Here is a 23506-nt window from a genome sequence, read left to right as displayed (position 1 = left end):
CTTCCTCCTTGGTTGACGCGCAGCATTTAAAAGGATAAACAAACAACACTGCGATGGCAATGGCAAACCACCCAATATATCCCTTGCCAAGAAACTGCTTCGGCAGCACCAACGCGCTGTGAAGAGTATCTTCCTCTTTATTGGCCACAATTGGGTTTGGCTGGGGGAAGCTTGGCCCAAGTCTTTCATTAAAGGGATACTTTGCTTCAAAAAAAAATTTCTCAATGCCAAACTGGTATTTTTGAAATATAGATCACTTCTGGAAAGTATTGCAGGCGATTCGTAGTTAAAAGAAACCTCCAAGATAGAATATATATACATATCAATTTATGTCAATATTTAGTACTTCGAGTCAAAACCCGGAAGTGATTGCAGGTTGGAGAAATCTGCGACCGTGAACTTTGGGTGTGACGTCACGAGTGCTCAATCCCCTTGGCCGTTCACTGCTACCATCGCCGACACTTTCACCAAACAAAATATGCCAACTTGCTGCGCTCCAGGCTGTACCAGGACTGATAAATCAGATCCAAAATGTTCATTCTTTTCTCTACCATGGGGTAAACGGAGCTCAATCAAAGTCTGGTTGTCCGCATTGAAACTTCTCCACGCTCCGGAAAGGTCGGCCCGTATCTGTGAACTTCACTTCGAGGAGAGGTTTCTGTTTGTTGACCCCAAATACGTCATAGCACCACATTTGTATCCCAAAACCAAGTTGACCCTGACGGATGATGCGTACCCATCCATGTTTGAGCACACGGCTTGTGCACCACCGCGAAAGGTTTCAGAGAATCTGGAAAGAAAACGACGTCGGGTGGAGGTAAGCACAGCACGTGCATACTCGTACACAGTACAGTACTGTAGTGTGCATAAAAGATTGACAACATGGTCTTACATATTTTGTCCACAAAGTGGTGGCTCATGAAGAAGCAAAGTCACAGAGAGAAGGCAACGCACCGACGGTGGGGCAACCCGTGACATCAACAAGGGGGTGAACGAACATGAAGAGGAATAACAGGGAGTCAACCAGAGCAACCTGCATTTGATTGGGAGATGTAAAGGGGAGGAGGAGGATATACTTATCATTTATCTAATTGATAAACACGTCTTCATTTACTGTGTTTCCTTGTCCCACAAATTGTGTTTTGTTGTTTGTAGTTGGCCGTTGATATTGGCATTTGATGGACGTCGGGTATCCGCAAGATCAACAATGCCAATTTACATCAGCTTTGGTTGCCAAGGTGCATTTGGATGGAGCTCATAACATTGACGAATCAGGTTATATATATATATATACAGTGGTACCTCTACATACGAATGTTTCAGGTTATGAAGCGCTTGAACGGGAAAATATTGCCTCTAGTTACGAAGGCGTTTCATGATACGAAGTCAAAAATACAGTACAGTACGCGCTGCTTTTCGCTGCTCCCAGAGTTTCCCGAACGTAAACAAACTTGTAGCTGCTCTGCCATTGGCTATCGCCTAAAATCTTCCTGGCAACCCTTTGCGTATGCATGTATCCCAGCATGCTCTTCGTGTCCCCGTCCCGCTCTGTAAATATAGTTATACTGTATACAGTCTATGGTCCCGCTACGAAGTGCTCGGACAGTGTTACAGTACAGTACGCGTGTGGATTACAGTAACTTTTATTCACAATGGACCCCAAGAAAGCAATGAAGAAAAGTGGACAAGGAGAAAAGAAGAAGAAGAGAGTTTTTCTGGCCATACAAACAAAGCAAGAGATAATAGAAAGGTATGAAAAGGGGATGCGTTTGATTGATCTCGCAAAAGAATATGGCCGTAATATATCTACGATCGGCACGATAATAAAACAAAAGGAAGCCCTAAAAGCTGCGGCTCCTTCCAAAGGCCTCTCTGTCATTTCCAAGAGGAGGTCGGCAGTGAACGATGAGATGGAGAGGTTGTTACTCGTGTGGATAAAGGAGAAAGACATCGCTGGTGACACAGTGACAGAGGCCACAATTTGCGCAAAGGCAACCGCCATGTTCACTGACCTCGTGAAGGAGGATTCAGGCGAGGGAAATTCGGTGCAAGGACTACACCAGGAGTTTAAGGCATCGCGTGGGTGGTTCGAGAAGTTTAAAAGGAGGACTGGACTTCACTCTGTTCTTCGCCATGGCGAGGCATGTAGCGCCGACCACGAAGCGGCCGGTGAATTTGTGCAACAATTCAAACAATTGATGATCGATGAAGCCTACTTTGCACAGCAAGTTTTTAATTGTGACGAGACGGGCCTTTTTTGGAAAAAAAGATAAGGACCAGTAAACAGAAGCCAAAAAGTAACGAGAATAGCAGTTAAAGGGTAAATGAATATTTTTTATTATTTCCTTTATTCTTTGTTTTTTACATTATGTGCTTCTCGTTTTATGTTTATTGTGCGGTAATCTAATTTTAACATGTATTTGTTTCATGTTCTGATGCATTTTTATGATTTATTTTAAAAAAATGTCCGAATTTTGCGGGGCTTGGAACGGGTTAGCGCAATTACATTCAAAAGGCGTCTCTACTTACGAAGGTTTCAGGTTACGAAACTACTCCCAGAATGAATTAAATTCGTAAGTAGAGCTACTACTGTATATATATATATAATATGTATGTATATGTAAAACGTGAGCTGCTCGATGTTTGAAGGTTCTCGTTGAATGCCCAAAGGAAGAAGCTGCATTGACAGAGATAGCGGATGAAACACCTGACCCATCATCAGTCAGCAGACAAGGAGATGTTGGAGATATCCAAGGAGACAGTTATTCAGTGATTACTTTGTCAGAGTTATGATTATGGTTGTAGTGGAAGCCTACATTGAGAAACAGCTCATATCTATTATATCAAGAAAAGTTCGTGCCTGTTTGCTCAAAACTCCACCTCTGGGTGGGACTAATGAGCTGTCCATCAATGGTTGTTGTCGTGTGTATGGATGCTCAAACTAACTTACCCATAGTTGAGTGGGGGTGATGGGGGCAACAAAGTCGATTACGAATATTGAGGAGTGAGAGAGAGAGATGGGAGAGAAGGGGGAGATGGGAAAGAAGGGAGAGAAGGGGGAGTGTGGAGAAAAGGGTGAGAGGATGGGGTAGGGGGAGATGGAGGAGGGGGAAGAGGAGAGAGAAAGAGAAAAGGGGAGGTGAGAGAAACGAGGGTTAATGGGGAGGGGGGATGAGTCTTTTTGTATTTTGATCTTCCTTTTCATGTGATGATCTTCCTTTTGATCTTTCATGTGATCTTCCAGAATTCAGACACCAATGCTTACAATAAAGACAAGGGGGGTACTCTGCTGAAAGTGCAGTACTAGTGTGAGTCTGTTCACTTGTTGGTTGTACTCACAACCAATCTTGAAAGGAGTTGCAGCTGGAAATGTCCTCTCAAGTGCCATTCTATTCACAGGTCTCACACACGAGAGAGTCAGGTCAGGTCAGGTATGGGAGCATGTGCCAGAACAGTGCGTCGCTGCATCCACTTTCCGCCGGTACTCCAGGGGCCTCCGTCTGGCCATCCCCCAGGCAGATGCCAGGCCCATCCCCATCTCATTGAGATGATGGTCAACCTGTTGCAACCATGAGGCACGTGGTCGGCCCACTGGCCTCCTCCACTCATGAGACTCCCTCGCTGAGAGAATCTGGTGAGCAGGATCAGCATCAGGAAAACGAGCCACATGTCCATACAGCCGCAACTGACGCTCACGGACTATGCAGGTAACGAATCTCATCCGAGTCTCTCTCAGCAACCGCTCGTTGGACACAAAATCCGACCAGCAAAAGCCAAGGATTCTCCGAAGAGACCTGGTACCAAAGGAATTAAGTCTCCGTCTCAGATCCTTGGTCAGAGTCCAAGTCTCACACCCATAGAGCAAGACTGGAAGTACCAAGGACCTGAAGACTCGGACTTTCGTCCTCCAGCATAGGTACCGGCAGCGCCACACCCCATGATCCAGTGAATCCATGACTCCCCAGGCCCGACCCAGACCTCTTGCTCACAGCCAGCAGAGACATGAATATCACTGCCAAGGTAAGTGAATCTCTCCACGACCTCAACATCCTCACCACAAACAGACACAGACAGGACAGCAGCATCCAAGATGTCACCAAAAGCCTGGATCTTAGTTTTGACCCAAGACACCCGTAATCCCAACGGCTCCGACTTCTCATTAAGCACCTCGAGGGCCCCCAAGAGGATGTCTAAAGTCTCTGCAAAGATGACTGCATCATCTGCAAAATCAAGGTCCGAGATCTTGACATTCCCAAACGATGCACCGCAACTTGATCTCTCCGACATCCTCCCTAGAATCCAGTCCATACAAGTGCTGAAAAGTGTGAGGGCAAGTACACATCCCTGACGAACTCCAGTAACAACTGGAAATAAGTCAGAGATGGTACCACCACACTTCACAGCACTCTCAGTACCAGAGTAGAGTTCAGACATCAGATCGATCAGTTTTGGTGGTACCCCACGAAGACCAAGAATCCTCCAGAGGACATCCCGATTTACTGAATCGAACGCTTTACAGAGATCAACATAGGCTGCAAGCAGCCCCTGCCGAAACTCTCGTCTGCGTTCGGTGAGGACACGAAGTGCAAGGATACGGTCAATCGTTTACCTCTTTGGTGTAAAGCCTGACTGCTCTGGACGCTGGTGCTCAAGCAGATGGTGGCGAACTCTATCAAGAATTATCCGAGCAAAGACCTTGCCCGGCACTGAGAGCAGCGTCACCCCTCGGTAGTTGTTGCAGTCTTGGTGATCACCCTTCCCTTTCCAGAGAGGGACAACAAGGCCCCTCTTCCAGTCAGTTGGGATGATGCCTGTGTTCCAGGCAGAGCACAAAACTGCATGCAACGACACAAGTGCAGCATTTCCACCAGCCTTGAGAAGTTCGGCATGGATGCCACAGATCCCTGGACCTTTGCCCCGTTTCAACTGGTTCACCGCAGCCCGTGTTTCCACAAGTGAAGGTGGACCACAGTTGATTCGAGGGTCAGCAACAGGGATTGTAACACCCTTGACGTCCAACTCGACAGCTGGGAGATCAGCCTGGTACAACCGCTCAAAGTAACCGGCCCAGCGAGCCTTCACTTCAGACTCCTCTGTCAAGAGCCTCCCACTCTCTGCTCGAACTGCAGTGCTCCGAGGGATGGGCTTGGATGAACGTAATGCGCGAATTCCCCTGTAAGCGGGACGAGAATCACCTGTGCACAGGTGATGCTCTACCCCCTCACAGATTCCTCGCACATAGGCCTCCTTGTCCAACCTCAGTGCACGTACAGTTTTATGCCTCAGCTCCCTGAACAGCTCAGCTCTGCCATTCAGCCTGGCCCTGCGACTCTGGTCAATGGTATCCAGTGTCCCTTGACAGACAAAATTCTTCTTTGCCCTGCGGTGAGCTCCAAGGCATCCACCGGCAACATCAAGGACGGTGGTCTTGAAGGCGCTCCACAACTCTTCAGGACCCCCCAAAGCACCCAGACCCCCCAAGTGTCCACTCAGCCTGTTCGCAAATTCCTCAGCTACTCTCTCATCCCTGAGCTTGGCAACATCCAGCCTAGGCTGGGATGGTACCATTCTCCAGCATTTAAGGTGCAGCTTTAGAGTTGCTACAACAAGCCTGTGGTCAGTATTGAGGAACTGAGCACTCCGGTAGACCCTGCAGTTCTGGATCATCCTCCAACGACCATCAATGAGGACATGGTCAATCTCCTTTGCCACACTGCCAGCATTGGAATACCAAGTCCAGCGATGAGCTTGTGGGCGCTGAAACCATGAACCAGCCACCCTAAGTCCATGACTTCTTGCAAAGTCAAGGAACTTAGTGCTATTCTGGTTCATAGTTCCTGACCCATGGGGACCAACACACACCTCATAACCATCCCTATCAGTTCCAGTCGATGCATTGAAATCCCCCAAGACTAGAAGTGTATCTCGTCTGGGGCACTGATCAACCACAGACTCGAGCGTGGCGTAGAATGCATCCTTCACGGTGAGATCACTCGCCTCAGTCGGAGCATAAACAGAGACCAGGGAAATGACACCTAAGGAGTGGCGAATCCTTAATCTCATAATATGCTCGTTGACCGGTGTTACCTCAATTATCATTGGGGTCAGCTTATTGGACACAGCTACAGCAACTCCTTGGGTATGGTAACCATCAGAGTGACCAGACCAATAGTAGGTGTAACCAGCCACCATTATCTCGCCGCAATCCGGTCTCCGAACCTCAGAGAGAGCTGCAATCCCGATGTCCAAACGCTTGAGCTCAGATGATAACAGAGACAGGTGATTATCCTCTCTTAGGGATAGGACATTCCAGGCACCCACCCGAAGGGACCGCCTCAGGTTAACCCAAGGAGACCGCCGTCTGGTGGACGACACCTCAGCACCACTCCGACACACTCTCCCGCAATCTGACCCAGGGATGTGACCCCGTGGTTTCCCTCCTATCATCAAAGATTGGGGGTCCCGAAGGCTTTGCCCCAATCCCGTCATCCGGTGAGCTGCCCTGCGAAGGGAAGCTGCACAGGAGGTACTCCCATGGATTGGGTTTTCAGATTTTTTTTGCGTTTTGCAGAATGAAGGGTTTTACGGTGGCCGGAGTGCAAATCCTGCCACCAACCTCCTAATAAGAAGTGACCCAACTGCAGGAGGACGCCCGCAGACACAGTTGGGCTCTAGATATGGATGGCCGTTGGCTCACAAGGAGCTACTCCGCCCTTTGACAGGTTTTGTTTTTAATCCTGCTGGGTGTCCATATCCAAACACCCTCCTCACCAGAAAACCTGTTGGGGGAGATGGTTTAGTCGCCGACAACCCGACCATGGAACAGGTTAGTACAGGTTTACATGGTACCTGTAGCAGGTCACAGATCGAACCTGACCTGACCTGACGAGAGAGTGAAATATCTTCTTTTTTCTGTTCTTCACGTACCTTTTGTGATGTATTGCTGTGCTGCGTCTGCGTATGCGTGCACTGGCCCGGTATGCGATGGTCGGATTAAAAGCTTGTTGGACAATGGCGGCGTTCTGGTAACCCGTGTTTCTCTTTGCCTCTTGACACGCGTTTCGGTTCTGGGAGAACTGGGAGAAGAGATCGAGGTTTACGGGTATTGCTTTACATGCATCTAGATCAGGAAATGCCTGATATCAAACATGGGTGACGTAGTGCGCGCTGATTGGTTTATTAACTTCAGGATGGCGACCGACAGAGCTGCCAAAACGGCGGTGAATTTGAAGTTATTTTGGGGAATATCGACCTTCTATGATCAAAATCGGTTGTTAATGATTAATGTGCAGCATATTTGATTTCTCATACTTCAAAGGATAGGAAATTATCACTATCATGATACCAGCAAATTTTCAGCAAAGTATCCCTTTAAGTAGGGAAACCGTGAGCTTAAGTGTTACGTGTCACCACATGGGGGAGGGGTGGTGCTGTGTTAAATTAGGTAGGGTTTAAGGTGAATTTCTCCCAGTATGTGATTGCCCCCTGTGACCTTTTCCTATGTTTTTGCATTTCAAGACCAGCGATAAGAAGGAATCACGTCCTTAAAACAACAACAACAACAACAACAACAACAACAACAACAACCGAGCCAGACATTTCCGGGCAGGCGAAAACCCCACCTCCAGGAATGACAACTAGCGAGACCACGCCCTTGGGGTGAATGAAGGATGGAGGTGACCTCAGAGGGAAGAGGAGGAGGATTGAGTGAGGATTGGCAGTTGGAACCGACAAACAGGAGTATGAAGGGAGGTTCCGTGTGGTACGTACTTGGAGACAGAGGTCTCATTTTTTTGGCTTCCCCTCGACACAGTGAAGAATGCTGCATTGATTCCCGTGTTGGTGCTGAGGAGGATTTGCCCACGTGATGGAGCAAGAGGCCAGCCATTCACTGTTCGGCTGGGTCGTGTGAGACCGTGCCTTAGAACCTCATGTTGTGCCATTGGGGAAGAAGATGGCGTCATTTTGCAGAGGAGCGGCGTCGGCGAGTGCAATCCTGAAAGGAAGCTGCACGGCGGTTTCTGAGCCCTGGATTTGAATATTACCGCCTAAACTACCTCCCGTACGCTTCTCACCCAGATCGCGGCTGGGCGCCATTTTGCGAGCTTCCCGCGCAAGATGACGTGAGTTTGATCGCCCAAACTCATGAGACCACTTCTGGACCCGAAGCTAAGTGTCAGAATAAAGGAGGGAGTTCCGTTTGTTTTATCTTTTCCCCTTGTCCATTTTTGTGACTGTCTGTGTGGAGGCACCTCAAAGTTAGGTTTAGTTCACCCCACATTTCATTATTATCCCGTTTTGATTTATCTCCACTATAAATATCTGATCTGATTTATGTCGTTAAACCCTTATTTATTCACATTGCTTGTGTCTGTCTATTCGTGGTGGGTTTGAGTATAAACCGTTGTCCTCCATCCAGCTGAACACGTCTGGTACGTGCTTTGCCACCCTCCCGTCCCGCGCGCGCCATAATCTCCGAAGAACTCGGCTATTCGTCTCCAAGGGAAATCGTTCGGTTATCCGTCCAGGTCGGTCTTAACCAGCGTGGACAGGACAATACTTTCTGAAGGCACTGTAGCTCTTCCACGTCCTTTGAGGATGTCTATAATAATTAAATAAAAATGTTTTCAGAAAAGCTTCAGATTTGACCTTTTAAGGCATTAGGTTTGCCATCGTTTGAAAGGCTCGGAAGGGGGACTAGTCGCGTTGTCCCGAGGTCCACCATACCTATATGTTGGTTCATGTCCACCGTCCTTGTGAGCTCCATGGGAATGTTACTTGGGAGGATATTCTTCCAGAAAATTATGGTTTTCAGTCGATTCTATGTGCAATTGTGGGTTGTAGCAAGAGCCAAATGCTCAAATTGATTTATTGTAACAATAGTTCTCCTCAATGTACCACAGAATGTTTTCATTTCAAGAATGAAAACTTAGAGGTATAAACAATAAATAAACTTGATTTTATAACATATGACTGCATTAGTCTGCAACAGGCAACATTGACCACCCCCTTTTGGAGGTCCCTTCCACACCGGCAAGCCCCAACCTCTTCTTTTCTCAGCCAAGTTAAATAATTCTGCTTTTCACTCTCTCCTGTTATCATCCTTGATTGTTTGTTTCTTGCAGCAGAAAACGTTTTCGAGAGCCAGACTTAAGCCTAGGAAAGTGAAAGATTATGTTCTCCAGCCCAAGTCCAGCCATGATGGGCAACTTGGGATGGATCTCACCTTTCCGATGCTTATCGACGACGTTTGGTCCTCCTTTGAGATTGCAGAGAATCTGACCATCGGTGATGATTTGACACAAACGGAGCAAACCATCAATGCACATGTTGGAGCAAATCGTATCATCAATTCTCCATTACATGTAAGCCTTTGGCGATGCTGCTTTTATTGGCTGGAGACTTATTTGATTTATTTGCCATAACATGAGCCTTAATCTCTGTATGAACCTAAAAAAATTTGAAGAATTCGTTAAATTGCTAACGGTGTGAATTATTTGGTACATGTCAATTTTTTTTTTCTTTCGTTTCTTTTTAGTTGGATCATTTGTATTATGAACTTCCTGCTGGTGTTGGCATTGGGATGCCAGATTTTCCGATGCATTACATCCCCCAAAAAACAATCATGGTAACGTACTGGGAGATTTTCCCATTTAAAGTGAAAGTCAGGAATCAGTACGATACGTTTGTCACTGTCTGTCTGTCCCTCCATCACATATTGTGAGATAATGAAACCTCGTGAGGTTGTGAATTAAACGTTGCTTTGTCATGATTTAATTTTGATGTTGTATGCTTCCTGAAGAAGAAAATTAATTTGGATAATTTATTAATATGTGAAGGGGAGGGGGGTTCGATGACTTTGGGTGGGGAGAGGGCTTGAAGACTGGATGGAGAGTGGTTTGAAAACTTGACCTGGATGGATGGAGAAGGGGGGTTGGGTGGGGGGAGGATTGAGGACTTGGGGTTGAGGGGGGGTGAGAGTTGAGTACTTGGGGTTGAGGGGTGGGTTGAAGACATGGGGAGTAGGTGGTTGAAGACCTGGGATTGGGGAGGTGGGGGGATAATTGAGGACTTGTGGTTAGTGGTTGGGGATTGGGTGGGGATTAGGGTTAGGGTTTGTTGGTTGATGTAATCAAGTAACTATCTTTGCATAATATTGTTGAAGTTACATTTTGCATTTTGTGGAATATCCGTGGGGACCTACTCGTGTATACATAAATGTCGCTTTGCCTGACTTTGCCCCCTTCTCTTTTCATTTACATATTTCTCATCGCAGAAGACTGTTGGCACACAAACTGATGGCAGGTGTTTCTGTAACAATATTGAAAAACTCCCTGGAAGACCAAAAGCCAAGTATGAAAAAAAGGTTCTTCAATCGAAGATCGAAGTGGATATGGGAAAGAATCAGGTATCTCTGACTACACCAACTATTTCACAATCTTTTCTTTTCTTTTTTGAAAAAATGCAGGTTTGGGGTTGATAGAAGGGCAGAACAAGAAGGGCAAGGGTCAACAGAGAGAAAATGAGTCGGAGGGGAGAAAGAAAGAGAAGAATGCGTAGATGCACGAGGAGAAGAGTTACGGGTGAAAGAGAAACAAGGTTTTGGTGATTGTAGTAAAACTTCTGCCGTGAGAGACAATTCATTGGTGGGGGGGGGGGGTGGGCAAGGAGACTAAGATATGTGAGAGGGAAGACATGAGACAAGTGACTTTAAAATATGGGTCCACAGGCAAGAGATGGAAGGGGATGAAAGAATGGAGTTCATTTAATTTCGTATGCAGCATGTTGCTGCTGATTTGTATCATTGCAGGTGAAGATACATTTTGATCATAATGGGTTTGAAGGTGATGAAATAAATAATTGATGATTATTAAAACTTGATATTAAAATAAAATATATTAAACCTGAAATAAAATGTACTCAAATATGATATGATGTTTTTAAGTATTGTTACGGTTGTGGAAATTTTCAAACCACCATTCAGGTCCCGTAGGTGAGATATCTCTGTAAGTACATGTGTAGTTAGCCTAAACCCGTTGTTTAGAGGGAATAAATGTGATTCATTCGGGCTATGACGCTTTGAGATAGTCGTTTTTCTGTTCTATCTTTATTTTGAACCAACCACGTCTCAACCGCCATCACACAACAACCACCAACCACAACTCCGCTTCACAACAACAACAACGCCAACAGCCACGATCTTTACCTTCACAACTCGCTCCCGCAAACATCACATCACCGCCATTCCAAACGGTACCATGGCCATAAACCACCACCATAAACCCTCCACCACCTTCACCTCTCTCCTTCTGCGGCCATTCCCGCACCACTTGTGAGCACCGAGCGTCAGGCTGTCCTGGGCTCGTACGGGACGCGCGCCGAGCCGCGAGTGCAAAATGCGGCCTTTCCGAGGAGAATTCGGATCAGGAATGCTACACCGCCCACTTCTGATCCGTCCAATCAGCAAGCGCGGGGCGGTTTGGCCCCGCCTCCAGGCGCGTCGGTGTAGAATCGAGATATGCAAATTCTAGGATCAGGGGAGGTTCACGCCCCTTTTTCTCCGTCCAATGGGCGAGCGTGGCTCCACCCCCGAGCTCGTTCTGATCCAGAAATTTGCATATGGGTTCTCCTGCCGGCCTATAAAGCACCGAGCGCGGGGCGAATTTGGGTCGAGTCAGTTTTGGTCGAGTCGGTTTGGGTCGAGTCGGTCTCGGCAGAGTCGGTTTGGGTCGAGTCGGTTGGGGTCGAGTCGGTTGGGGTCAAGTCGGCCTTAGAAGAACGTAGAGTGTTTTGGGCAGAGTCGGGTTGGAGCGCGGAGTGGAGTCGGGAGGCGAGGGCGTACAGGTGGTTTGCTGCAGTCGGATGAGGAGAATTGGGGAAGAGACCGAGGAGCTCGGGTCCGAGGCAAGGAAGATGGGGTCGGCGACGAGGTCGCGGTGGAATTGCTCGTCACGGGACCCAAGCAAGCCAGCTATCCTCCTTCCCTAGGGCATCAACAATTCCCCCCCCCTTTTTTCCCCCGCGCTGAGATAGTGCGAAAAGGGGGCCCCGTTCACACCCCACTCCAAGCAGTGCCAACGAAACCCGCGAAGGAGCACGAAGTCGGGGCACCGCCGCGCTGCCACATTTGCGGCTCATCACAAAGACACGGGTAGGATCCACCCGGTCTCGCGGACCTGACCGCTCCCTCAGGTCCCGCGCAAATATTGGCCCACAGGCCCCGTCTGCCCCCTTGTCTTTGAGGGTGGCCCTTTTCTTTTGTTTCTGTGTAAACGTGTGTGTGTGGCGCCAGTCTGGTGAAGTAAAACTGTTAAGTGTTGCCGTGTGTCGGTCTTAGTCGGTAGTATCTCTGCGTCATTGTTTCTTTTGTTACATTTTCTTTTTGTGCTTAATTGTTTTAATTGTATATGTGTGCTCTCCGTGTGCCGCAGAATAAATGTGCATCATGTTGAACTGTTTTCCCGTTTCGCTTCGTCTTTTCTTTAATTGAATCTCCATCTTGCTTCACGTAAAGGGTTGGTAGTGGGCTTAATACGCCCGATAATTAATCGGAACCGTCGAGGCCGACGATAACACCGCTCGGTTATCCCGATAGTACGGAACGGGTCGCTTAAGCGGCCCGTGTCCGGGGTCGACCTGCGGCGAGGTGCGATCGCCCGGTCTACTCTCCGCGTGGGTACTTAGGTAGGTCGAGTTTGGCGAACAACCCTATCCCACGTGGGTGGCCAATTGGCACGATCGTGGTGAGGCCGAAAGGCCCACCCGTGACTAGCTCCCGGCGTTAGTCCGAGAGGGTCATGGCGGAATGGTCCGTCCGGTGGGCAACGTGCCGCGATTCGAGTCACGTGGCCGTTCGCACGCCGGCGGACGCGAATTCGCAACACTGGTGTCAAGTCGTGGGACACAAACTCATCCCCCTCCTCGCGACACTGGTGTCGGAGAGCGGGAAAACGGGCTCTCCTGTCTCCAGCTAAATTCACGGGAATTGGTCCAGGGGTGAGAAGAGCGACCCCCGATTCCCTCCAAATTACAAGCAATTCAAATTAACCCCTTACGAGAAATAAGATGGCGTCTCAAGGCGAGCGGGAGCCGGGGGTGTTAGAAATGGATTTAGAATGTGTGGAATCCATGGCCCAGGATGAGAACCCTGAGTAGAAAATGCTGGTTGTGCAGGAACACGAACTCCCCCAACTGAACCCAGAGCCCGAAATAGGTGCGGCAGCGGCCGCGGTGTATGACACCTCCCTCCCCCTCTCCGCCAAAACCCCCCGATCCTTGCCGAATCGGCTCAGCTGACTGTGCCCGACATGGCCCAGCTATGCGCCATGCTGGCAGGAATCAGTGGGGACATGCAACAAATGAAAAACGAAATAAAAGGCATGAACAAGCAAATGGAAACAAACACAAACAAAATGAAGGCGAATTTGAAGGAAGAAATGAAAGAACTGCGGGGTGAGATGCAGAACATGGGCCGAAGCCTGCAGGCGGGCATGAAGGCAATAACCGGGAGCTCAAAATGGTGACGCCACGTGTGGGGACGAACGAGCTGGGAGGGAGTGCAACGGCTGTCAGGCCCGCGGTGGAGGCGGGTGAGGACAAAATAATTCGGGAGACGTGTTGGGCGAGGGTCGTGATGGAAAAAGTGACGGTGACCGAGAGGGAAAAACTAAGTGGGGAGACCGAAACGTGTGAGACGAGACACAAGGTGATGACGGAAAAGAGGAAAGAAATAATAGTGAAGACAAGGGAGATAACAAGCGAAGAGGTGAGTGAGTTGGCAGAGCCACGGGAGATAGAGAGTGAATTGGACGGGGTGGAAGAAACGAAAGATGCACACACACAGAGGTAGTGGAGGACAATGGGGGTGAGCTGGCGGACTAGGTGGAGACCCAGTGCGAGCAGTTGGATAGCCTCCTCCAGGAACGGAGGGAGCCGCTATGCTCCCTTGAAGCGAGTCACGACCAGGTGGGTTCGGTCGTGCTTTGCGAGGTTGAGGGGACGGGTGTTGTGGACAGGTGCACGGAAAGCTTGGGGGGTATAGAGGCCCGGAGCCCCTGTGGGGACACAAATCCCCAGTGTGGTTGTCCCGGTGTGTGTGGTGTCGAGGTGTGTGTTCACGAGTGTGGCGAAATGCGTGCTGCAACGCACGCATAGCGCGGGTGCAAGGGCGTGTGTGAGAGCAATCGGGTGGGTGACAAAGACCCCGTGTGTGGATGAGACCCCAGGTGTGAGTGCGCCCCCGTGTGTGGAAGCGACCCTGTGTGTGAGTAGTGTGGTGGCAAGTATGCCGAAGGGCGTGCTCCCCAGCACGCCGTGTGGGGATGAGACACCGTGGGCGAGTGCCCCCGCGTGTGTGAGTGGTATGGTTTGTGTGAGGGAAATGGCACGAGTGAGTGAGCGGCCGAGTGTGAGGGAGACAGCGTGTGCAAGGTCGCTGTGTGTAAGGGAGATGTTGGTTGGCATGCGGGAGCACGCAGCCGCGTCTCCCGGTGTGAATGTAATGGAGTGGTGTGTGAGCGTCGTAACACACAGGTGTGCGTGGTTGGAATGGAGACGACGACTGCGACAGAGGGACAAAAGCCGAGTAGCGGCTGTAGAGGTTTTGAGGACCGCGCCGTGTTTACACAGCAGCAAGCGCGAGGTCCGTGCTGTGCAACGCACGAGGCCGCCACGTGCTCACTTGCGGGAGTGAAGCCCGGTCTGGAAACGAGCGCGGTGAATGTTGCCGATCCCGCGACGGACAAAAGTTTAGGCAGGATAACGGATTTGGACCGGACAGGTTCTCCACGCGGGCGGGTGTGTTAAGCTCCAACGGGCAAAGCACATGTGTTCGCGTGGGGAACCCCTCGAGACGTGGGGCTTGTGTTTTTTTATGCGACGGGTGACGTCATGGCTGCGTGTGTGGTTGGAATCCGGCAGGAGGGTGAATCCCTGCCGGATGGTACCGTCCAAGAGGGACGAGGGACGCGAACAGCTGCCATGACGTCACGCCAAAGGTGCGCGGCTGTGAATTGCCGCGCTGGTGCGCAGGTTGCGAGTTTCCGCGCTGGTGCTGCGCGAGAAAAAAGGAAAAAAAAAGCAAGCCTCGCTTTCGGGTGAACAGGATTCCTGGGCAAGGGGTGGATAATCCCCTTGGCCTGGGCACAGGATGGAACTAGTTAGGGGGAAGGGTTAGCTTAGTTAGACCGGCTCCATGGGGCAGGGGTAAGTCCTCATGGGGCCCGTGGAATGGATTAGTTAGAGGGATTGTAGCCAGATTTAGGAGGGGAAATTATTTTTGAAGATTTGGAGACAGTGACAGACTTTGGATGAGTAGAGGGGACGTAGTTTAGCTATGTAGTGTTAAAAGGAATGTGCTGTAGAGTAAGGGACGACGTGGGAGCATGAGTTAGTTAGGGGAGGTAGTTAGAAGGATGGCAGAATTCAGCGGTGTGTGTGTTGAAGAGTTGGTGAGTTGTGTGGAGACATGTTGAGTGAGTGAGGCCAGCGGGTCTGTGTGAGTGGAGCGAATGGGGAATGCATGGTGCGATGAGTGATTGGGGGGAGGAGTGACTCCCGCCCAAGGGACCCCGGGGTCAGTGTAGAGCGAGTTAGCTGGGTTAGTTAAATTGACAAAATGGAGGTCGTTTTGCTGTTGGTGTGAAAGTAGGCTCGAAACCCGTTTGGAGGGGTGCAGGAGCCCTGTTGACGGGCTGGGAGCGTGGCTGCGAAAGGTGAGTATCGCTGAGTGGGTACCCCGGGAACCAGGCGAGTCGGCCGTAGTAGGCCAAGGGCCCATGGGGGGCCGGGATAGCGTAGTGGGCACGGTTGCGCGGGCACGGTTGCGCCCGCATGGTGCGGGGGCCCGGGGCGCCATTAGCCGCGTGGGCAGTGTTGTGGGCACGGGTGACCCTCGGAAAGGGGCCTGGGAAGCCAGCCTGCCACGTGTGCGTTTCAGGGGAGTTGCCAAGGGGGGCACTCCCCGGTGTTTAGGGAGCTGGTAGGCTCGGAGGCAGTGTAGTGCCCGGGGGTGCCATCGTAGGAGAATCGGCAGAGGGTCGTGCCTGCCAAGAGGAGCCACGCGTCCCAGCCATGAGACCGTGTGAGGGCACGGAAAGAAAATTGGGGGGCAAGGCCCGAAATTGGAAGGACACCAACACAGGCGACGGGAATCTGGGTTTTTAGAACCAATAGCTAAAGCAAGAGGCGCTTGTTGAAAGCCCCGGGGTAGTTTAAAGGTTAATAGTTAGGGTAGATTAGGAAATGTACCCCTCCACACCATCCATCCCTTCACTCTCGTTGTGGGCCGCTGGACCCACTTTGGGTTTGATCGCTGAACTCTGGGGAGGCCATTCTGAGGCTTCGTTGGGCCTCGACACAGGATGCGAGCTCTTCCTTATTCCCCTCCGGGAAGGGAACGTAGGGGTTGGGAGTAGGCTAGGGGACGATAGGTTAGCCGAACAAGGACGATAAAGGGGGTTAGGGGATGAATTATAGTGGGAGAAAAAGAAAAAAAAAATCAAAAATTAATTAGTTGGGGCAAAATTGGTTTTGGACAAATTAAGGGAGTGGGTATGGACAGTGACAGACAAAGGCGATAGGTTGGGAGGGAGACCGTTGGGTAGGTCCGAGCCCGCCTTCCGAGTGGCCAGCACCACCGCATTCCCTCCACCAACCTCCACTGCAAGGCAAAGGCCGGCCCACTTCATCGGCAGCTGTTGTTTTGCTGCAAGGCCTGTGCCGGCTGGATCGTCTGCAGCTGCTGTGCTTCAAGGCCTGTGCCGGCCACTTCATCTGCTCACTGTGTTACTTCAAGGCCTGTGCCAGCCAGATCGTCTGCCGGCTGTGTTTGCCTGCAGCGGCCCTGTTCTGCCGGCTTTGTTTGCCTGCTGCCTTTGCCATGCCATGCCCACTGCCCCTGTTCACCAGGCCTGTTCAATTTTGCTTTGCCCCCCACTGTTCATTTCCATGTGCACCAGGATCAAAGCAACAGTTTGCAAGCTGCGAGAACTGCCCTGTTGGCAGCTACAACACGGGCCTGCAGTGGCAGCCCGTGCACCGTGTTTGCGTCCATCCATTCAGCCATTCATCCATCCATCCATTGTGTTCATTGCGTGTGTCACTTGAGCTGGCACGGAGACTGCGTTTGTGCAGCCCATGCACCGTTGTGGTTCACTGGGTTCATATTAAAAAGGGAAAGCCTTGGACTGCGTGTGAGCAGCCGGCCACGTTCCCTGTCACCTGCATTGCTTGAGCCAGAGACTGCATGCGAGCAGCCTGGCTCCCTGCTAACTGCTTTCTTTTTGCAGAGTCCATTGATCCTGGGCCATGGTTTCGTGTAAAATTTGTAAGTTAAGGTTAAGATGTACTGTACATATGAGTGCGCCCCCGGCATGTCTGTCTTAGCGCCGGCAATTTTATTTAAGTCGTCCGTGTGAGTGGGTTTGTTTCGTTAGTTTCTCAGCCCTCAGGTTATTTATTTTGGGGGACACGAATACCATGAATGTCGCACTCAGGGATCCGTAGGTAAAACGTACCAGGGGAGAACTACACATGATGGCACACGAGAATTTGACGACTCGGGACGAGTCTGTAAAAAGGGGTGGGGGTAGTGTTACGGTTGTGGAAATTTGCAAACCACCATTCAGGTCCCGTAGGTGAGATATCTCTGTAAGTACATGTGTAGTTAGCCCAAACCCGTTGTTTAGAGGGAATAAATGTGATTCATTCGGGCTCTGACGCTTTGAGATAGTCGTTTTTCTGTTCTATCTTTATTTTGAACCAACCACGTCTCAACCGCCATCACACAACAACCACCAACCACAACGCCGCTTCACAACAACAACAACGCCAACAGCCACGATCCTTACCTTCACAACTCGCTCCCGCAAACATCGCATCACCGCCATTCCAAACGGCACCATGGCCATAAACCACCACCATAAACCCTCCACCACCTTCACCTCTCTCCTTCTGCGGCCATTCCCGCACCACTTGTGAGCACCGAGCGTCAGGCTGTCCTGGGCTCGTACGGGACGCCCACTGAGCCGCGAGTGCAAAATACGGCCTTTCCGAGGAGAATTCGGATTAGGAATGCTGCACACCCACTTCTGATCCGTCCAATCAGCAAGCGCGGGGCGGTTTGGCCCTGCCTCCAGGCGCGTCGGTGTAGAATCGAGATATGCAAATTCTAGGATCAGGGGAGGTTCACGCCTCTTTTTCTCCGTCCAATGGGCGAGCATGGCTCCACCCCCGAGCTCGTTCTGATCCAGAAATTTGCATATGGGTTCTCCTGCCGGCCTATAAAGCGCCGAGCGCGGGGAGAATTTGGGTCGAGTCGGTTTGGGTCGAATCGGTTTGGGTCGAGTCGGTCTCGGCAGAGTCGGTTTGGGTCGAGTCGGTTGGGGTTGAGTCGGCCTTGGAAGAGCGGAGAGTGTTTTGGGCAGAGTCGGGTTGGAGCGCGGAGTGGAGTCGGGAGGCGAGGGCGTACATGTGGTTTGCTGCAGTCGGCTGAGGAGAATTGGGGAAGAGACCGAGGAGCTCGGGTCCGAGGCAAGGAAGACGGCGGTCGGCGACGAGGTCGCGGTGGAATCGCTCGTCACGGGACCCAAGCAAGCCAGCTATCCTCCTTCCCCAGAGCATCAACAATTCCCCCTCCCCTTTTTCCCCCACGCTGAGATAGTGCGAAAAGGGGGCCCCGTTCCCATCCCACTCCAAGCAGTGCCAACGAAACCCACGAAGGAGCACGAAGTCGGGGCACCGTCGCGCTGCCACATTTGCGGCTCATCACAAAGACACGGGTAGGATCCACCCGGTCTCGCGGACCTGACCGCTCCCTCAGGCCCCGCGCAAATATTGGCCCACAGGCCCCGTCTGCCCCCTTGTCTTTGAGGGTGGCCCTTTTCTTTTGTTTCTGTGTAAACGTGTGTGTGTGGCGCCAGTCTGGTGAAGTAAAACTGTTGTGTTGTCGTGTGTCGGTCTTAGTCGGTAGTATCTCTGCATCATTGTTTCTTTTGTAACATTTGCTTTTTGTGCATAATTGTTTTAATTGTATATGTGTGCTCTCCGTGTGCCACGGAACAAATGTGCATCATGTTGAACTGTTTTCCAGTTTCGCTTCGTGTTTTCTTTAATTGAATCTCCATCTTGCTTCACGTAAAGGGTTGGTAGTGGGCTTAATACGCCCGATAATTAATCAGAACCGTCGAGGCCGACGATAACACCGCTCGGTTATCCCGATAGTACGGAAAGGGTCGCTTAAGCGGCCCGTGTCCGGGGTCGACCTGCGGCGAGGTGCGATCGCCCGGTCTACCCTCCGCGTGGATACTTAGGTAGGTCGAGTTTGGCGAACAACCCTATCCCACGCGGGTGGCCGATTGGCACGATCGTGGTGAGGCCGAAAGGCCCACCCGTGACTAGCTCCCGGCGTTAGTCCGAGAGGGTCACGACAGAATTGTCCGTCCGGTGGGTGACGTGCCGCGATTCGAGTCACGTGGCCGTTCGCACGCCGGCGGGCGCGAATTCGCAACAGTATGTATCCATCTGGAATTAACATAATTATATTTTTCCTCTGTACAGAAAGATCATCGGTATATTAAAAGTGTAAACAGGTTGAACGTTACCAGTAAGTTGAATATAAGAATTGCCTATCATTTTAAAGCTATCTTAAGAATTTTTGTTTTATAAAAGACACAAACAAGTTGGAATGTGGATTTAAGAAAATGTCCAGATGTATCCACTTAGCTCTAGTCGCTTCAAGATAATACATCTTCCCAGTTTTGGGAGAAGCAGACTGACTTAACATACATAAGATGGAAACTTGTTTTAATGGCCATTAGGATTGGTGTTTGACGTCATTCTATCATTATGTGCGATTAATATGTCTGGGTTTGAATATGTGTTCCAACAATTTAAGCAGGAGTTGTCCAAGAAGACTGAAGATAAGTTTCACCTGGAAAATGTCAAGACCAGGCGAACTGGCGCTAGTGCCAGAAAATTATTTGAAAAAAAAAACTGTTTTACTGAAAACTATATAAAGACTAAGATTCTCCACTTTGTATTGGAGTGATCTGGAGTGAGTTTGTTTGTCCAGAACCTCCTGTGCGCACACACTAAATCTGTTTGTTTGTTTAATAAATGTTCTGAATTGTACTGACGTTGTGTAACTGTATCTACACTGGGGAGAAGCTTTCCTGTGCCACTGATGCAGTGCCCCCTGTAGGCTAGAGAAGGAATTTGTAATTTGTTCAGGGTGCCGAAGAGAACTCGCTGACTCTTCACGAAGGACACCGTGGCATATTCAATGCTTGGAAAACGGGACACCCAGTTTAACGTCCATCTGAGGAACGACACGCATACTGATTAATCAACCTGTCTGTGAAATACCGGAACAATTTATACCTGGACTGAGATTCAATCCCAGGCAAGACAGCTCGGAGGCGAGTGTGGATACTTCTAGGCCATCATGTCAGCCCAGAATAGATGTGTGTTCAGCTTTGACGCTGGGAGGGTAACAGGGAAAGTGTTAGGTTATCTAAGGTGACCTCCCCTCTGTGGCCTTGCTCTTCCATGAGCCTCAGTCTTGGAAAGAAAAATATATGCTCATTCTCACATAACATCGCAATCTTTTTATTGAATCTTCATGTCTGCGAGAAAAGCTGCATTGAATTACTGCTAGAAAAGGGAACTGAACATATAGATGAGTCACATTTTTGCAGATTTGTTGCATCAGATTTCCATTGGCTTTGTTTGGGTCAAGTGTTACGATGAGTGACCTCAGAAAATGTAATTATATGTCAAATAAAAATTATCGGTGAGGTCAGTCAAGCCCGTCGGCACGCAAGGTACGCACCTCCCTAAAAAAAAATCACGTTACATAATTTTTGAATGGCCAATATTGGGGTTAAACAATCCGTGAGCGTGTGACGAATCAGCTCATTCTGATATAACCGTGGCGGAGGATGACATGGATGAAAGGCGTCGAGTTAATGTTTTCATAGTTCATTAAATGTGTGTTTCCCAATCGTGCTGTACATCTTTTAAGAATGCTTTAAATGTGCATTTCTCAATCGGCCCATTACCAGATTTTGTCCCAGGTTGTGACCACAGTGCCATCATTCTTGTTTCAGAAAGAGCCATTTTATAACATAAAGATAAATTTGTAATTGTGCATTTGCTCGCAACACCAAAATTCCCTCAACCGACCAACCCATGACATAAATTTCAAAAATCGATAATACCAATGTGAACCACCTTAAGCATCGTTACCTCTGCCACCTAAAGTGATGGAGGTTATGTTTTCACCCCTGTCTGTTTGTTACTTACGAAATCTAAAGATCTAAAGATTTCGTAAGTATATTGATGACTTCCATCATCTGTTTGTGTGTTTCTTTATTTGTGTGTGTGTTTGTTTGTTTGTAGGCACGATAACTCGAGAACGGAAGAAGCTACCAAAGTCAAATTACACCACATGATTCAGGAGGGTGATGGCTAGTGCTGATTAGATTTTGGTCAAAGGTCAAGGGCACAGTGAAGTCAAACATTCGATTTTTGATGGTTTGGTACAGAATCATCGTAGAAACTTCTGGTTTGCGTTGCTACCTTCTCAAGAGACAGCTTTTATTAGACAAGGTCAGAGGTCAAGTTGACGATTTCCTAAGTACCAGTCTATGACTGCTTGTTACTTACGAAATCTAAAGATTTCGTAAGTATATTGATGACTTCCGTCTTCTGTTTGTGTGTTTGTTTGTGTGTGTTTGTTTGTTTGTAGGCACGATAACTCGAGAACAGAAGAAGCTACCAATGTCAAATTACACCACGTGATTCAGGAGGGTGATGGCTAGCGCTAATTAGATTTTGGTCAAAATCGGTCAAAGGTCAAGGTCACAGTGAGGTCAAACATAATTCCGTAAATTCATGTGGAGAAATGGAGTATTTTTGCTTCGGTCGACGTTACGAGTTCGTTTTAACTTCGATTTTAATTTTGTCTTTGGTTTTTGCGATCTCTTAGGACGCTTAACACTCACTTGTCGAAATTCTCGTAAAAATCGGATGTTTTGGAGACGTTTTAAGATTGTATAAAAAATATTTCACTCGCCGCATCACGGCTCGTCACGTGGTGCAGCGCACTCGAGCATACGCGTCGTTGAGTCACGTAAAGGTTTTGCGTGTGTGCGTTGACGGTGGTTTCGATAAAGATGGTGTTTAAAAGTAATTGTTTATCCCAATAAAGGTTATCGTCGTATGCCTGACTCGCTAAGCCGTCGGATTATGTAAAGATTATTGGTGGATGGCCGAATATTACGGTTTTGTGATTTTGATAAAATAATATTAAATAATTGCGTGGAGAAATGGAGATTTTTGCAACGGTCGATGTTACGAGTTCGTTTTAACTCGGATCGCAATTCTGTTTTCACTTTTGGTAATGGCTAACTATGCTTAACACTCGGTTGTCGAAATTCTGGTAAAAATCGGATGTTTTATGAGATTTATGCCAGGTGTCGTATCTGAGGCTTAACTGAAGATTATGCTAATGAGGGGGATTGTAACACACGGCATTACACGCTCGTTTTAAAGTCAATTTCAATTCTGTCTTCAATTTTGGTAACGGTTAAGTATGCTTAACACTTGGTTGTCGAAATTCTGGTAAAAATCGGATGTTTTATGAGAGGTTTGGTACAGAATCATCGTAGAAACTTCTGGTTTGCGTCGTTACCTTCTCTAGAGACAGCTTATATTAGACAAGGTCAGAGGTCAAGTTGACGATTTCGTAAGTACCAGTCTATGACTGCTTGTTTGTTTGTTTTTGTGCAGGATATCTCAAAAGTCATGAATGGATTGGAATGAAATCTGGTGGGCAGGTTGGGTGTGCGACAAGGACAAATTGATTCGACTTGGGGGAAGATCCAGATACGGATCCGGCTGCTAGACTTTTTACAGTGATTCTTCATTATTGAGAGATAGGGTTAAAACCGATATGTAGCACGATATCTCAAAAAGTTTGGGACAGATTCGGACGAAACTTGGTGGTCTGGTTGCATGCTTGACAAGGACGAATCTATTCGATTTTGGTGAAGATCCGAATCCAGATGTGGACACCGATTTATTTATTTTGAGTGATTCTTCACCATTGAGAGAAAGGGCTAAAACCGATATGTGGCATGATATCTCAAAAAGTTGTGGACGAGTTTTGACAAAACTATGTGGAAGAGTTGGTAAGTTGACGATCTTGGTTCAGGTCCGGATCTAGATCGGGCTTCTCAATCGGATACAAAACTTAAGCCGTTCAGTCTGGCTGAGTTATGTGCTCTACCGAGTGCCGTTCTTGTTTTTTTATGTTCAATTATCTGCAAGAAGTAAGAAGTTCCTGACTTGTTGGGCAGTATCTCCATGGCAAGGACATGATTGTTTTGTAGTTGTAAAGCCACATTATTCGGGGTCGTGTGCATCACCACAGGCGTGTTTGGTACGTGCAGGTTCAACCAAGGCGTAAACCGTCAAAGAAGAGAAAAAATGACCTTGAAACATC

At 48.9% G+C, this 23506-nt stretch overlaps 1 protein-coding gene across 2 annotated transcripts in view; it reads left to right on the top strand.

Annotated features, from left to right (window-relative positions):
• Positions 1-279: 279 nt before the first annotated feature.
• Positions 280-23506, top strand: part of LOC147033616 (uncharacterized) — a 65134-nt gene continuing 41907 nt past the window's right edge. Inside the window, exons 1-5 of one of the 2 annotated variants that reach the window (XM_085857400.1) lie at positions 280-817; positions 9126-9365; positions 9539-9628; positions 10277-10408; positions 23454-23506. The exon at positions 23454-23506 is cut by the window's right edge and continues 25 nt beyond it. In XM_085857400.1, coding sequence (XP_085713526.1) covers positions 479-817; positions 9126-9365; positions 9539-9628; positions 10277-10408; positions 23454-23506 — 854 coding nt within the window. In that variant the 5' untranslated portion in view covers positions 280-478. The remainder of the gene's footprint in view (positions 818-9125; positions 9366-9538; positions 9629-10276; positions 10409-23453) is intronic. The other variant, XM_085857393.1, reaches the window with a different exon arrangement.

This window comes from Eptatretus burgeri, chromosome 2 (assembly GCF_056783735.1).
Source record: "Eptatretus burgeri isolate ZD-2024b chromosome 2, Ebu_testis_v1, whole genome shotgun sequence".
Taxonomy (NCBI): Eukaryota; Metazoa; Chordata; class Myxini; order Myxiniformes; family Myxinidae; genus Eptatretus; species Eptatretus burgeri.
Note: the sequence above shows the minus strand (reverse complement) of the source record. Positions and strands in the feature narration are given on the sequence as shown.